Raw genomic sequence first — 17,316 nt, 5'->3', positions numbered from 1 at the left:
CTGTTCCTTCTTTTGGAAAAGTAAAAAAAAAAACGGGAGGGGAGAATATCCAGACCCCCGTTCTCTCCCATTTTAGTCTCCTACGACACTCAGGGAATACGTGGGAAGTATTCTTTCCCCCCTATCCCCAGGGATTATTTCTCTCTCTCTCTCTCTCTCTCTCTCTCTCTCTCTCTCTCTCTCTCTCTCTCTCTCTCTCTCTCTCTCTCTCTCTCTCTCTATCAATCCGAGGATTCCCTTATGAAAGGGATCCTGAGGTTATAACCCTCTAGGACCCCCTTCTCCAGCGGTTCCTGCAACTTCAAGGCTGCACTATATTTTGTAGCAGGGACAGGATAAACTCCTTTGAAACGAGAAGTTCATTGACAAAACTGTACTTTATTCCGTCGACTGACGGTGGTACAGTCTTACCAAAGATTACTTCTCATTTGTGGGTGTGACCCAAGCAATCCTCCCCTCCAGTGTTTACTTTTCCAAAAGAGGGAACAGGAAGGAGTCCAAGTGAGGGTCTTTACTCTAAGCTCAGTCCTCTGTTCTTGACGCTACCTCGCTAATGCGGGAAATGGCGAATATCTCTCTCTCTCTCTCTCTCTCTCTCTCTCTCTCTCTCTCTCTCTCTCTCTCTCTCTCTCTCTCTCTCTCTCTACATATATATATATATATATATATATATATATATATATATATATATATATATATATATATATATATATATATATACTTTTTCCTATACTTTCATTCATTTCTCTATATTCATATATGTATATATAGTGTGTTGTGTACGTGATAGATAACTTCTATAAGACTGTATGAGGATCATGTGTATTGTGTCGTCTATATAGTAATCCTGTAACGGAGTAGTCTTATTAGTACATCACGCACAGTGTATGTCCCAGTAATATTTGTTTGTCCTTAGAGCATAACACTGCATATATATATATATATATATATATATATATATATATATATATATATATATATGTATACAAATGTGACACAGTAGATATGGCCACTAAGAGTGGAAGTTACTCAACAAGGTTTACGGGGTTGGAATCAGGGTAGAGGGTGTAGGTGAAGGAATATATTGATGCCTTAGATAAAGCAGCTATAAATAGAAACTGAGATCTTTGGGTGAAACATACCGGAAAGATGATCTAGATATTTAATATTTAGAGGAATCACGCCCATATAGTCCGCCATGGGTTAACTTTGACCATTATTCATGAAAAAAGCAAGAAAAAATAGCCATGTCCGTTATTAATCAGGCCACTTTTCCCACTGTAATCCCCTGCTCCTGACCACAGACCAGGGAGACATTTGTTATGTACTCCTGTTTTCTGGCAACCAAAAACTACTGCAAGCATACCTGCCAACGACCATAGTCACCATCCCTTACCTCCCGCGAAGAACCCACTTATAAATCTTTTTTCCTTTGTATCCTTACACTTATTACAAACCTCGAGTTCATTACCTTCGTCTTGAACGCGGCTTCACGCCTGCTGGTACTTTCTTCGTTCTGACCAGCGTCACTAGTCTAAATACGTGGAACCAGTACCTTAAGATCCATTATAAAACTCAGCTTAAAACTTCAGGGATTATTACCAGAGGGAAGATATATGAAAAACGAGTAAGTACAGAACATTTGTGTTTGAAACGTTTCCTTTATCAGTTATGGATCCTGTAGTAGTTTTCACAGCTCCTGGTGACACAGATACACCTCATCCCATCTCATCCCTTCGTTTGGTTTCCTCGTGTATCCTGCCTCCACGTTCATCTGACCGACTTCAAACTTGCATTTTAAAAGTTGTTGTATAATACATGCAGATGGTTTGTTCACGTACAAAACGAAGTCCACATTCTCCATACATGTAAGCGTCTGCGGGTATTAAAGTATGAATTCCAGTTTTGATGTGTTCATTCAAGCCGCCGGTTTCAAGATGGTTGCCCTCTCGGATCTATCTGTCTTCCAGGACACTCAAAACAAGAGCAGAGGACGGAACTTGTCGTACGCTACCCTGTCCTTAATCTGGCATCAGTTAGGATACGTTAGACCCCAGATATCTGGCCAGTCACTATCCAGCTCAGGGTTAGATGGACAGCTAGGTATCTCAGATGCCTAGCTTGTACTTCAGTGGAGTGCATTATAGACTTTCGAAATTTCTGAGGGAATAAAGACTCTGTTACTTTAAGGGACTGCGTTGGTAGATTTTCATATAACCCAGCCCGCACGATATTTGAATTCATTACTCCACTTCCATTATCACTTGACGTTGCTCCGCAGTAGAAGAGGAATTTAACAGAGAAGTACATCACGAAGTAACAACTCAAGTTCTGCCAATCGTGAAGACAGTGTGCAGTGGTGGCTGTGAAGCTGTGAGGATGATGCGTATATTTCAAATGGTACACGGGGCAGGTCCGGCTATTTCTCTTGCTTTTGGATGAATCGTGGGTCACCCTAACCTGTACTAGATTTTGCACTTATTCCCAGGATCGATCCTTCTACATCTAAAGAAGAATTAGACATGCACGATAAAAGAGCAATGGAAAGAAAGGCAAAAAGTGATCAAAGACGATGAAGAAAAAAAGCTAAAACGTAAATGGTAACTCTTACTCAAATTATTGTGTTATTAATATTTATGATACCTAATTATTGACAAGTTAGTGGAACTATAGTAGATATCAGACTTGATGTTCAAACTTGACCTAGACCGTAAAGATAGACGAGAACATCTTTGGAGAAAGAGAGGAAAAGATTACGTTAGTCTCATTATAGAGCTCTGGAAATAGAGATTGTGGTTGTACAGAGTTTTAAAAGTGCATCGATAGATATACGTATAGTCACATAGTCATAGATGGTCGCACAGGTAGATTAGACTAGTCATTGAGAGAGGAGTAAACAAGCTTACAGACTTAGGTCAACCATATAGTATGATGGCTACCTGACATTGCTTGATCACTGAGTAGTAGTCTTCCATCGCGCCATGCATGCAGGCACATGGATTAACCATGAAATCCAGGTGTCTTCAGCCATTAGGCACAAGAAGGTAATGATGGAGAAGCGTATGAGTAAGACTTAACCTAAAACCCCAATATAGTTACTGAGTACCTTAGAATAATCTAGTTTAAATTTCAAGATTTCTTCTCAACGATTTTAAGATTTCCACTAACCCTATTCCCGATAACCATTGTAAGGTTCTTGCTAAACACTCCTAGATTTCTGCTAACCATTCCAACATTCCCGGTGACCATTCCCCCCGACAGACGCTGGCGCAGTCGCTGCAGCAGAAGGGGCGTCAGAGGAGGCTGGGGATGTTCAAAGCCGTCGCCAAAGGGGTCTCTTCCGCTTCCTTCTTGTTATGGGATGCTGTCTGAGGGAGGAGAGACTGGCTCCAGTAACTGATGGTTTTGCCTAGACCATTCAGCAACGTTCCTTCACATAATTGGCTCCATGGGAAAAAGGTTTCATTATCTCGCAAGACTGTAAGCAGTCTACAAAATCATCTGACATTGTTTTTTCCTAAGTGAAAAGTGATTTTGGTAAAGGCGACTGTTCACTCAGCCAGGTTCCCGTGCTCTCCTCCCTCCTGAACGCCTGTGTCGTCAGCTGTGGCCAACAACAGCATCCCCACAACCTTCGGCCGCCTCACCTGCCGACCTACCTCCTCCTCACCTTCCACATACACCTGCTCACCGACCCTCCTCATGCTGGCTGCTCACCCTGACTAGCTCCTCCGGCGCACTCACATATTTCGCTCAGAGGAAGAGAAAATCGTATAAAGCAGCTTGAAGCACCAAGCCCTGAGTCTGTCGAATTGTTAGATTAGAAAACACATTATAATCTTAATTAATGAAAATTCTTTTCCTTTGAATGTCATATTTGAATGCAAGGAGATATTAATCGCGGTGAAGCGGCTTGAAGGAAGACAGTATAAACTGGTGTTTTGGGCATTTTGATGGTCTTAAGATTTCATAATCACTTTATGATAGTATAGACTACGTTTTAAGTACGTAGTTATATTTCCTTTCTTAGACTTTATCATACAACCTACGAATTACATAGAAAATTACCCGAACGATCATGATTACCAAGGAGCAGCATTAAGTGCATGATATCACAAGTCTATACTGTTCAGTACTCATGAGGATCATCTGCCGTGGCCTCGGGCTGTTTCATCTGTGCATTGGTTCAGTTGGTAGGTGATCTGTGCCTGAACGCTCAGCTGATGGATGATCTGTGCTCCACCCTTGGCTGGTGGATAGTTCATATCTCCACACCTCAGTCGGTGGATGATGTATAACCTCGTACCCGGTGGATGGTTCTTGTCCACCCGCTGAACAAGTGGATGACGCATATCTCTCTGCTGCTGAGTAGGTGGACGATCATTGTACCTTAACTTAGCTGGAGATCAGCCCTTCACCGCCGCTGTACTAGTGGATGACGGATAACCTGAAGTCATGGTGAATGAGAGGGGTCACACGTGGCGCATAACCCCAGGAGGGATCTTAAACACTTGTCTTCATGAAGGACATTTCAATCTTTTCCATAAATGTCGTTTCCCCTCATATGCTGAGCTCTGTCTTATCCATATCACTGTAATTATACAGCATATATCAGTCATCCAAGGACATGTTTTAAGGTTCAAGATATCTATGTATTGATATCGATTTCTTGACATTAATCTTGTAAGATGCCTCATATGAATTAGGTTCTTCCTCCCCCTCCTCCTGGGCGTGCCGCCCACCTTCCCTTGTCCCACTCCTGTTACTCCCTTCCACACACACACTACCTGCTCTCAGCACTATAATTTGTTCCTTAGTAACATTATTGGTATTAGTAATGATGAGCACGTCTACAGCTTTCAATGGTATTTTGAAGCTGACAGATTGTACACGTAAGTTAATGTATGTATGATGTTTTGATATCTGCATGTAGCCTGGAGCCTGCCTCCTCATTTGCATGTGCTGCATAAAACTGTTTGTGGCTTTGGCCTCTGGCCTGTGCATGAGAGTAGTAGCTAAAACTTACATTTGTGTAGCATGATGACCATGTGCATGATATGTAGGGGGAGAGCATGAAAAATGTGTTACAGTTATTAATCGTGGCTTTGTATTCCTAATGTAAAATGTGTTCTTGTACATAGGTAATATAAACCATTGCCTTAAAAGTACAATTTCTGTCTTATGTCATATTTGTCTTTTTTCTTAAATTTGCACAGTTCTACACTGATGTCATACTTTTTGTTCTAAACGCTGTTCGGTGGACGTGGAGTTGTCTATTGCCATTGGCTTTATAAATATCTATGGTCTTCCATTACTAAGATCACCAGTTTGACAATTACATTCACTTCTATGCTCTTAAATATATTTTGTGAAATATCTTTTATCACAGTCTAGTTCCTCGAGCCACGAGAAGTGTGAGCTGTCATATGATCATGGGTATTAATCATAAATGAAAAAAACATCTGTTATTTATCACCAATGGAATATAGGACGCAGCCATTTTCCTATTGACTAAGACTTGATACATTAATTCAAGTGTTCTGTGTTATTTTCCCGTCTCCCTCTCTGCTGAATCAGTACTGTCATTCTCAATATCTACTCAGTAATCAGATGTATGTAAATCAGGACACCATGATTAAGAGCTCATGATCGCTGCTGCAGGCGTCACACTCTGTCGTGAAACCTTGCCTCACCAGCTGCCTCTCGCACGTACAGGGTCTGGCCACGGCCATAGATAAGGTGACGCGGGAGAGGAAGATGGGCGAGGAGCGCGGCGTCCAGTACAAGATCATCAACCCTAAAGCCCTCACCTTAGGCCAACTCTACGGCGCCTATGACCCCTTCTCCCACGAGTGGTCGGACGGTAAAGCTATGTGTGGTTCTCAGTGGAGATGTTTGATATCTCCTGTAAATCTATTTACTTGACATTTCTCCATGATATCTAGACTCGGTTATCTATGTCATGGTAGTTTCGTTCACATTCAAAGATATTTAGATTTTCCTAATGCAGGGTATTGAGATTTTATGATCTCCGATGAGTTATCATTTTCAGAAGCATTTTTTAGAGGTAATACCGCAAGGTTGTTGAAAATTAACAGTGATGACTTTGTTGTATGATGATGGTGATTCCCGTTTGTTCGTCTGAATGTGCGTAGATGTGACCAGGATGAGAAGAAGGGAGAGATAAGTAGCAGCAGTTTGATTGGAGAAACCTGGATATTATAACTTTGAGTGAAAGTAAGCTCAAAAGGAAGGGGGAAGAATGGTTTGTGTTAGTAGTAAAGACAGGGATGAATGCGAGGGCAAAAGTAAAGATGAGGGTGGCACTGATGGTAAAGGAGGAATTGTATGACTGAAAGTGTAAGGAGGTGAGCCTCAGACTTATGTAAGTAAGGATGAAATAATGATGGAATAAGATTGGGGTAGGATTTCAAAGTCATCTTTGTGCAAGAAATGACATTTGTTTTCAAATTTAAAACCAGATCAAACGTATAAAAACAACATATTACTGCTGGATCGGTATTATACAAAAAATTGAATTGGTACACTCACTCCTCTTCACATTTGATAAACGTTACTCAAAATGTGGTCGACTTGTGGGAGGCCCGTAAATGTAGGATACCCAAGGCACATGCCCCAGATGCCATTGCGTTAATCCGCCACAGATCTCGCAATTTTTGTGTGGTTGTCCTTACAGGTGTGCTGGCCAAGACTTTCCGAGAGATGGCTGTTTCTACGTCCGAGGAACGGCGTTGGCTGGTGCTGGACGGCCCTGTTGATGCCGTCTGGGTGGAGAACCTCAACACTGTGCTGGACGACAACAAGAAGCTTTGTCTCATGTCCGGTGAGATTATACAGGTGAGTGTCTAGTGGGACGCACAGGGGATCATAGAGGTGGGTGGGTGGCGAGGAGTATGGATAGATCATACATATAGATGGAAAGGGTGACGTAAGAGGGAATCATGAATGTGGATGCCAAGGAGGAAAACATTGCAATTCATATGTTTTCAAAGCTGGTATGTGTAGTAGAAGCACATGTGTATATTTACTGAGTGGATACTTGTGTTAAATGCGGGTATATGCGTCTGTCTGACGAGCACCGAAATGTGTGTGTGCCATAGAGAGTAGATTAATGTGAAATAAAGACTCGTAAATTGAAATCATGTGAAGATGTACATTCTGGTGTGTTTATGAATGCCCTCTATTCCTCACGCCAGATGCCCAGCAAGATGAGTATTCTCTTTGAGACGTCAGACTTGGAGCAGGCATCGCCAGCCACCGTCTCCCGGTGCGGCATGATCTACATGGAGAGCGAACAGCTGGGTTGGAGGCCACTGAAGGTGAGACAGGCATCGCTGGAGGAACCAGGTAGTGACAGTAAGGAGATCTAGAGGCGGGAAAGATAGAGGAAAACACAATTCAAGAAAAGAAAATGGGTATGATCAGAATACTGTTAAAGGAGTGCCAGTGTTTGTGGTGAACCAAGTGGCTTCGAGTAAGGACATGGGAAGGTGGCGAATCTGGCATAGGAGTGGCAATTGCACATTTCTTTACTAGTAATGGATACGATGGTCCACTTTCAGCAGACGTGGTCAGGATAAATCCGGACCTAGGAAGTGATACAAAATGTATCAGTAGAAGTCAAGAGAATTAGTGACTGATAAATAGTTGTAAAGAGAATGAGTGAATACTTGTTCCGCTGGTTTCAGTTAACATTATTTCAGAAAGATTAGGTTAGCTCGTGATATGATGATTGGATAGCAGTCTCAATAGGAAAAGCTATAATTTCACAAGAAGCATAAGTTTTTACATATGATTACGATATCTAGTAAAACATTATACGTCCTTAATTTTCAACATATTACAAAGTAATAAGACCCCATACTTGACATGTCTTACGTTTTGGACAAATTTTAATGGACGTGTACAGCCTTTGGTTATTGTACAGAATTCGTACATGGCCACCTTGCCGGTAGCCATCAAGGAGGAAGTGAAGCAAATGGTGGACGAGGTGGTAGAATGGTTGCTTCCCCCACTGTTTGACTTCGTCATGAAGAAGTGCAAATTTATGCTCCAGACCTCAGAGCTCCATCTCTTTCAGGTGAGGAAGACGAAGCTTATTGGTCTCATTTTTTGTAGTTGCAGATAACGTTGCTGCAGCCTTATATCATAAGGCCGGTCATAAATTACTCAGAGGTGATTTAGAGTTTTCTAAGGTCATCTGGACTTGGATATAAATGGGCTGTAATTGTGAAACACCAATGGAATAGAACGAACATCCCAAGCTGCTTTATTTTTTTTTTTTATCTATTTAGCTATTTTTTTTTATTGATTTTCATAAAAAGAATTTTGTGTTTTTAGGAATGGGTGTAGTAAAACGCCACAGTCAGGCAGAATTTTATGAAAAAGAAAGTGATCTTGATAGCATATTCCTCAATTACAATTACTAATGCACAGTGTCTGCAGAAGTATGTGCAGCTACTTACATACTGTCGTGTAGTAACGAGGCCTCCACCTCCACCAGTCCTTCGCCCGAATGTTGGACTCCCTCCTGGACGAGGTGAGGGAGGCTGGGAAGCCCTTAGGCCCCAAGATCTCGGACGACAAGCTGACGTCGCTCCTGCAGTACCTCATCACCTTCGTTGTACCGTGGACCATCGGCTCCACCATCACGGGTGAGCGCTGGTCTTGTCCGTCATCCATAAGTCTTGTTTAGTTTTAGGGCCTTTTGCTTGATCTTGACGGGTCATGTGAAGTAAAGGGTTACCAGATTTTTAGAGGCATATGCTGAACAGGTATATATCATAGAAAATCTGTCAAAAGACAATGTTTGTTGTGCATCGAAAAAAAAACTGCATTTATATTTTTAAGAATATAGTAAATTGTATTGAGGATAATACAGGATATGTATGTTCTGTTTGAACCTAGAGGCCATATGCATGAATTATTTACCTTTTACATATGTAGTTATCTAACGTTGGGACTTGTATTCTGCTGCTCCTTTACTCCACTGCCTGCAGCCACAAGTCGCCGGCTGTTCGACCAGTTCTTCCGTAAGCTGCTGCTGGGGAATGTGGACGCTGCCCCTCGACCAGAGTGTTTCAGGCTGACCAAAGGGTGAGTCTCGCCTTACTGCAGTTGTAAGTTACCTGTGGCGTCGTGCTGCAGAGCAACCCACCTCGCAAGCCTTGCATTTCCCTGGCACAAGGCATGTGTGTTTATGTGGGTCCATATGCTTGTGTAAATGTGTGTGTAACCCTGTTTATGTAGATATATTCCACATGTAAAAAAAATCATATATACTCTCCATAATTTACAAAGTACACAATTTTCCGTAAACACTGTAGGGAACAATACCGCTGGCAGGTGAATGTAAAGTGAGTTGGATATTAGTGTAAGATATAACCTACAGGATGCTGCCCCCGGAGAGCGGCCTGGTGTACGACTATCTCTACGACCGGGAGACCCAGCGTTGGGTCCCTTGGTACGACACAATCGACAAGGACAGACTTGTTATACCTCCAGATGCTAAGGTAATATCATGAACTCATTCATTAACTCACATGCTAATGTAAAGTTAGTGAACCACAAACTTAATATGTCACATGGAGTGTTTTAATCTGAATTTGTTGTATACTTTAAGTAAAACTTTTATTTTGTTGTTTGACTGTAGGCGGAATAAAGTGACGCAACAGACTTTATCATAATCGTGACAGGTATCCAAGCTGCTGATCCCGACGGCGGAAACAGCCCGTCAGGAGTTCTTCCTGAGGACGTGCCTGGACCACGATGTGCCGCTCCTGCTGCTGGGACCTACCGGCACCGGCAAGAGCGCCCTCACCAACGCCACCCTTGTGAACCTCCCCAAAGACAAGTTCATCATAAACACCATCAACTTCTCGGCCAGAACTTCTGCTGGTCAGACTCAGGACATCATCATGTCTAAAGTCGACAGGTGAGGAACGATAAACAATGGTGTCAAGCATAAGAAGAAACAGCTGTCGTACCGAAATGGTGCTTATACTATTGTACGTGATTCAGTCCCTGAAATTTTTTCCAAATTGATTTCCAACAATTTATGCGTCATTATGAGTTCTTTATTCATTCGCTCCATGTTTCAGCCACGTTGTACCCAGAGAAGCCGAATAGAATATGGAATGATCACTTTAATGTACATCAGCGAAATTATATCATATATGTGTATAAAATGTTTAGCTTGGCGAACCAGAGCATATAAAGTGATAAGGAGTAGTCCATGGGACTTGGCCATGGATGTTAGGCTCTGAGTTCAGGTACATTTTATATGAAAGATGGAGACTGGATGTGTCCATATGAGACCATGGTTCGTCTGCTACTTTCCAAAGGTGGGAGAAGCAGTTACGTATGTGTATGTGTCTGCGTTTGATTACTATTCACATTTTACGGGGAAAGAGTTGCACATTCGTGTTACCCCGTCTCTTAATTGACCTTATATATATGCCTCATGTCTTTACTCCTTTTTGTGTATCCACACGCACACCCCAGCCTAAACCAGGAGTGTGTGTGTGTGTGTGTGTGATTTTTCTTATCAGCAGTAGATTGTCAGCCAGATTTATAAGATACAGGGAAAACTCACCTGATGCATTATCCACCATGTTGTACCAGGCGGCGCAAAGGAGTCTTCGGTCCAGCAATGGGGAGAAAGTACGTGGTGTTCATCGACGACGTCAACATGCCGCAGAAGGAGACATACGGCGCTCAGCCTCCCATAGAATTCCTCAGACAGTGGCTCGACCACAAACATTTCTACGACAAGAAGGACACCTCCAAAATTGAACTGGTTGACTCGGTAATTGGAAGCGGATTTTGTAGGGATAACTCTCTTACCAGGACTTTCACAGATGAGGGAACATATTTATGGATGCCCTTGACCAAGTCTAATTGTTTAATGGTAAACGAGCATTTGGACGTAGGTGCGTCATTTAAGAATTGCTGAAGAGAAGATTTCAAGGGCTACGTTGCCATGTAAACTTCTACGGAGTATATGATTACGTTAAAACATACATTAGATAATATCAGAGAAATCAGTGCGCCTAGAGATTTTATTTCATGCTTCCCTGACCCATAAATTCTTTATCAAGGATAATGATATCACACTCGTTTATTCTAACTGTTGTCTGCTTCTCCGCAGCTCTTCCTGGGCGCTATGGCTCCCCCCAGCGCCGGCCGCAACTCCATCTGTGGCCGGTTTACGCGGCATCTCAACGTTATCTGCATTGACGCCTTCGACGACACAACTCTGGATAAGATTTTTGGATCGATTGTAACGTGGCATTTCGCTAGCCAGGAAGACAGCACCATCCAGCGTCTCAACAGGGTAAGTGTTGTGTTGGCTCTACGACCTGGTGCTACAAGTAGTCCTCGCTACACACTGCACACTCGCATACTTGTAACCTTAATATGATTCAAGCCCTGGAGTACATGGTTATGATAGTACAAAATTCTTTCAAGCTAAAAGAATTGTTAGTGAAACGCTAAATGTATGAGGGAAGTGATCATTGAAGCGCTCATGTGTCAGATTGATTTTTCACATATTCTTGAAAGAAAGTCACGACTGGCATAATTGGATCACAGGACATTACTCCCGAACTGTGCATATAACAAATGCAAGGTTATGGAATAATGATGTAAATAAACTAATGTCAAAATGAATTTATGAAATACATGTTATCCGCATCCAGTAATAAGCATTTTCAGAACAGTTGGGGCGCTACACATTTGTCACTTCCATAGAAAGTGGGAGGAGCGGTTCAATAAAAGATGTCAAAAGGCGATGGAGGTTCGCTAGTAGTTGTAAGGTGAAAGAGGGCAAGAAACGGATACGCTGAACTACACACTGTGTGTGATTTGTCATGTACTGGAAAAAGTAATCAGAAAGCAAGTGGATAACTTCATGTGGAGGAAGAAGCACCTACGTGAGAGACAACATGCGTTAAGGGGAAGAAGGTTATATGTAATAAACATATTGGAGAGTGAGCTCTCTTGTAGATATAAGAGAAGATTGTTTGGATTATTTATAGATAGACTGTCAGGGAGTATTTGACACTCATATAGAAGACTGGCTAAGAAGTAATGATGGAGAGAGTCCATTATATATATATATATATATATATATATATATATATATATATATATATATATATATATATATATATATATATATATACTATCGAATAGTTTGAAAAAAAATATATATACGATAGATAGGCAAATAGATATATTCTTGTATGTGTATTCCAACACATTAGTTCTCAGCATGTGTTGCACCTGCAGGCGGTGGTAGAAGCAACCAGGGAGGTCTACCAGAAGGCCACGTCCACCTTCCTGCCCACGCCCTCTAAGAGCCACTACGTGTTCAACCTACGAGACTTCTCCCGAGTCATCACCGGGATCCTCCTGGTACCCAACGCCGCCCTTAGCTCCGTCGACAAGCTTGTCAGGCTTTGGCTTCACGAAATCTACCGAGTCTTCCACGACAGACTCAGCGATGACAGTGACAGGTGAGATTGGATTTCCAGGATACGTAAGGTGGTATGCGTTCCGAGAGTTTATAACGGAGTTGCACGACAGGTGATAGCTAAGGTTTACGACTGGTTGACCAGAGATCTGTCCCAAGTGATGCTGAGATACCCTGACAGGTATGGCTAGTTACTATAGTAACATAGAATTGAAGATAGGCAATCTGGAGGTTCCGTGATATTTGCGACTAGCTCTTCAAGAAAATTAGGGCTAGGGCTCCATCCAGTACAGGTGAAGCTGGAATTTATGATACTTAGGGCTTGGACTACTCAACAGAAGTGTGGGGCTACATGACAAGGGGGAAGAACCTCTACGTCAGTTAGATATGGTTTTACGTAGCATACAAGATTTGGATTTGATTTAGGGCCTCTTGAAAGGTGAGGTTGGGGTTTCATTACCACTGAGGCTAGGGCTCCATGACAAGAAAGGTTGAAACACTTCAGGGGAGTGAAGCTCTGTATCCACCACAATCTAAGCCTCGGCGACAGGTATGGCAGGTGCTGTATGATAAGGTTGTGACTCTATACTTCGTGAAGCGGGTCTGGAAAGCATAAAAGTTAATTCGTCTTCGTATTGTGCGGAAGAGACCTTTTTATTCATGGATCTATTATGTCCTATCCCAAAAGGATCCCTTGTTTTTCTTTATATTTGTGTATCATTGCATCCCAGTCCTAAATGCATTTTTCTACACATTCCTAGATTAATATGTAGCATCATCAGCAAAGCTTGATTTACAGTGTGACACCATTACCTGTATTTTCTCAAATAATTTTGTGTTTGCAGGTGTGAGTTCTTCAACATGGTGCGGGAGGTGAGCCAGAGGATTTTCCGTCTGCAGCTGAGCACCGTCCTGACGCACCTGGTGCCCCAGGGAGAAGCTCTCGGCCCACACCACCTCAACAACCTCATCTTCGGTGACTACATGATTCCAGACGCTGAGGCCTTTGTATACGACGAGGTGAGTGGATCTGGACACACACTAATGTTGTTTCTTTTCCAGATCAGGTTTTGGTTTTGGCTACAACCGGGTTGCTGAAATAAACACTGAAAGCTGGAGATTCTAAACATCATTCATTCTTAACGCGTCTCATTCAGAATTATTCCGGCACAGCTAAAGATGTTTCTCACAGGAGTTCGGTCATTCTAACAACTAGTATGGAAATCTACAACTAACAGTCTTCTCTATTCGTCTTATATCTGATCTTCCTTTCTTAGGATCTGTAAGGAATATTGTTGTTTCCCTTCATATTTATATGTATCTGATTTCTTAACCTCCATCCTTTGGTGTTACCTCTGTTCAGTAACCTTGTCTCTTGCTGTAATTGTTACGGGATCGACCTACTCCTCATCCTATCACCATTGTTGTTCCTCAGGATATTTGCTTGTCTCCTAACCTTCTCCATTTACCTTACCAAACATCTTTTTCGATTGATAACTTATCCACTCCTATGGTGATGTCTTTAATATTTACTCTTTTACATCCTCTGAATATTAAGGTTACTGCGTGGCGCACTCTGTTTCTGGCCTTACTGCAAATACATTCCTCGTTTACTTTTCTAACATATCTTTAGACGATATATACAATTAATATTTTTCTGTTTAATCCCTCGCATTTATTAACATATGTGGCATTAATCTAATCTCTGATCCCTCTTGGAAATTCCATCGCTGACGTAGTTAAGCCTGCTTTCAGAAAATGGGGACTCTCTTGTGATTGTATTTCTCCTCCGAGCAACCACTCACTCTGCACAAGGGGTTGATCGGGTCCTGTATAGATTGCTAATCAGGTATCTGGGAGATCTCCTCATTTACCTTCCTTCTTGACAGGTACTAGACATGGTTGACCTGCGGCGGGTGGTAGAGTCGTACCTGCATGAATACAACGTGATCAGCAAATCGCCCATGTCGCTGGTCATGTTCCAGTACATTATCCAGCACGTGTCGCGCATCAGCCGCGTCCTCAAGCAGGACTCGGGCCACGCTCTCCTCATCGGCTTCGCAGGCTCCGGCCGCCAGAGTGCCACCAGGCTCGCCTCCTTCATGGCCAACTACGAGCTCCTCCAGGTAAGACTACACGTCTCTTATTTCTACTTGCATCCATAGATCGCTGAGCAAAATATCCTAGTTTATGACTGGAAATATTTTAGTTGTTTAAACTGAGTAACTTTATAGAGGAGTCTCTTTTCATGCACATAGTCCTAACCATACTAATTTCCATCGATATGTATACCTTCAGTTATTTGATCGGGGTGATATTTTGATAGATCCACCGTAAAATGTGAAGCTGCCTTTATAGATATGAAAATCCGGTGATCAAAACATAACATTGTGGTGCTGTGTCAAGAGCCAGTAGCATGGCACTGTGTTAAGAGCGAGTAGTATGGTACTGTGTCAAGAACCAATAGTATGGCACTGTGTTAAGAGCCAGTAGACCAGTGAAAGGTCTGCCAGCTCTGTAGACGTCTGGATGTATCCTGACGGTAGGTGTATTGCCCTAGCCCTTGACATGGATGATCATGATGTGGAGCACTATCAGAGTATGAGGCAGGGACAGGGTGCGGGGCTGGGCTAGAGAGTGTGAAGCTAGAGCAGGGCGTATGATTTTGGGGTAAGACGGAGTAAGGGGCTGGGGAAATGCACCTGTGTAACTCCCACATATGTTAAGAAAACGAAATAAATCTATGCTAAGATTTTAACTACTGTGTTTTTCAACAGATAACTGACAATATCCAGATCCAGATGTCTGAATATTCAGGCATGTATGGAAACAATAGTGTGATAGGAGAAGCCACTGTGATGTTTGTATGACAAGGCTTTCTGGTTCTGTCGCATATAGTCAGTACCTGTAGGATGTCCATGATCTCTGTGAGAAGGTTAACACTTGCCTGGCAACACATCCGACAGCTAGAAACTATCATTTACGTGGAATACCGTGTTTAATTTCTGTTCCACAGGTAGAGGTAACGAAGACATACGGAGTAACAGAATGGCGAGAGGACATTAAAAAGGTTCTGATGAAGGCAGGAGGTGACGGGAAGTCGATTGTGTTTCTTCTGACTGATACCCAGATTAAAGATGAGAGTTTCTTAGAAGATGTCAACACTTTGCTCAACACTGGGGATTTGCCTAACTTGTACACTAATGAGGAAAAGGCAGAGATACTGGAAAAAATTCAGGCAGTTGCCAAAGAAGAGGTAAGTTAGGACCTGTTTTAACTGGATTATGTTCAGCAGCATGAATGTCACAGTGAACGTTGTATCTTCTTCCAGTCATAGAATAAGATTTCACGATTCATTGATAACCAAACTCGACGTAAGCATGGCACATGAAGGTCTAGTAAATCAGTCAGTATTTGCATTATACCTTAGACATCAACCATTACTTAACGACTGATGTCACGTATCTTCGGTTGTACTTAGTTCATGTTTACAGTTACTCAGATAATTCTCAGATACCAAACAAACTGCGAGAGTACCTGATGATCGATAATCTCTTATGATTAGCATCGCAAGAGCTGTGATTGACCCTTGGACACGACGGTACGACCTTTGACCATGGCGTTACGACCCTTGAGTCAAGTGAAAGGCTCGACCAGGGGTCGTTCCATCGTGCTCAAGGCCTTAGAAGGCACATGATCGTCCTTGAATGCCTAGTGTTTGGTGGTTCTTAATCATGGTTAATGTTTGATCATTGGTTACATTCAATCTTTGGTAATAATTAATCCTTCGTGTTAAAGATCTTTGGGGTTACTTAACCTAGGTTAATCCTTTTGTTCGCCAGAAGGTAATATTTAGTGATACCAATCGTTAATGATTTCTGACATGGGATGGAATATCCTTTGTGGTAGGCACTCAACCCTTTGCTTCACGCAAGCTCTTTTGGTAGATAGTCAGGAAAAATCTAATATTTTTGTACAAGCTGCCCACAGTCTGATCCTTGATATATCCAGTCTTTAATGTCCCTTAGAACTTTGTAGTGTCTCCTCAAAAGTTCACAGATAGCATTTCACAGATACCATAACATCAGATCATTATATAATTTTGTCGTCTTTAGTCTTCAGATCACTGAAGTTGCACGGTATCCTCCTAACTGTCGCATGAGAAGCTAATTACAAGTTGTTTAGACATCACTTGATAACGTTTGATCCAGTAAACTCCCTCCCGCACCACATGTTTGGGTCGACATATAGCTTATACATCTTATTTTGTACCATAATTAAACCTTTTCTTGCAATGGAAATCAAAAGTATAAATGCGAATCTCACCATATCACTTCCTGCAGCAAGTACCTCTTGATGTAAGACTTTGGTCTCTAAACTCTCCAGCCTCAGCATACTGCTTGGGTTTCTAAAATTAAAACTTAAATGATATTTTGCCACTGTAAATCACTGGTAAAATTTATGCATGTAAACCTTTTGCTAGTCCATATAGGGATAGGACAGTATAAAGCAACCAGAATTTTTTCTTTCCATATAAAACATGAAACATTTTGTATTATAAATTTTTGTAGATGGTGTTATTTTTTTGCATCATCATGCTTCATTATGATAATGATTAAACTATATTTTCAAGATTTTATGGTCTTTTGATATAGAAAGTTAATTGTATATAGAGTAGCATAGTTTTAGCAAAGACTTGTCTTCTGAGACGGCCTGTGAAGGGCTGGGTCCAGGCTGGCGCTTGAGTCATATTGCCTCCCACCTGACGCTGTGGGCCACAGCCCCAGGAGGGCGGAGGTGAAGATGAGGGTGCCAGCCAC

General features: G+C 42.0%; 1 protein-coding gene across 1 annotated transcript in view; it reads left to right on the top strand.

Annotated features, from left to right (window-relative positions):
• LOC139760503 (dynein axonemal heavy chain 3-like) overlaps positions 1–17,316 on the top strand; it is a 90,276-nt gene that overhangs the window by 30,840 nt on the left and 42,120 nt on the right. Inside the window, 14 exon segments of the mRNA XM_071683788.1 lie at positions 5,716–5,863; positions 6,698–6,858; positions 7,218–7,340; positions 7,949–8,101; positions 8,525–8,675; positions 9,021–9,117; positions 9,413–9,533; positions 9,717–9,955; positions 10,645–10,828; positions 11,171–11,356; positions 12,313–12,539; positions 13,342–13,516; positions 14,386–14,622; positions 15,513–15,752. Of these exon segments, the coding sequence (XP_071539889.1) occupies positions 5,716–5,863; positions 6,698–6,858; positions 7,218–7,340; positions 7,949–8,101; positions 8,525–8,675; positions 9,021–9,117; positions 9,413–9,533; positions 9,717–9,955; positions 10,645–10,828; positions 11,171–11,356; positions 12,313–12,539; positions 13,342–13,516; positions 14,386–14,622; positions 15,513–15,752 (2,442 nt within the window).

The sequence above is a fragment of the Panulirus ornatus genome, chromosome 37, assembly GCF_036320965.1.
Source record: "Panulirus ornatus isolate Po-2019 chromosome 37, ASM3632096v1, whole genome shotgun sequence".
In the NCBI taxonomy this organism is placed as follows: domain Eukaryota; kingdom Metazoa; phylum Arthropoda; class Malacostraca; order Decapoda; family Palinuridae; genus Panulirus; species Panulirus ornatus.
This window is presented reverse-complemented; position numbering and strand designations above follow the sequence as displayed.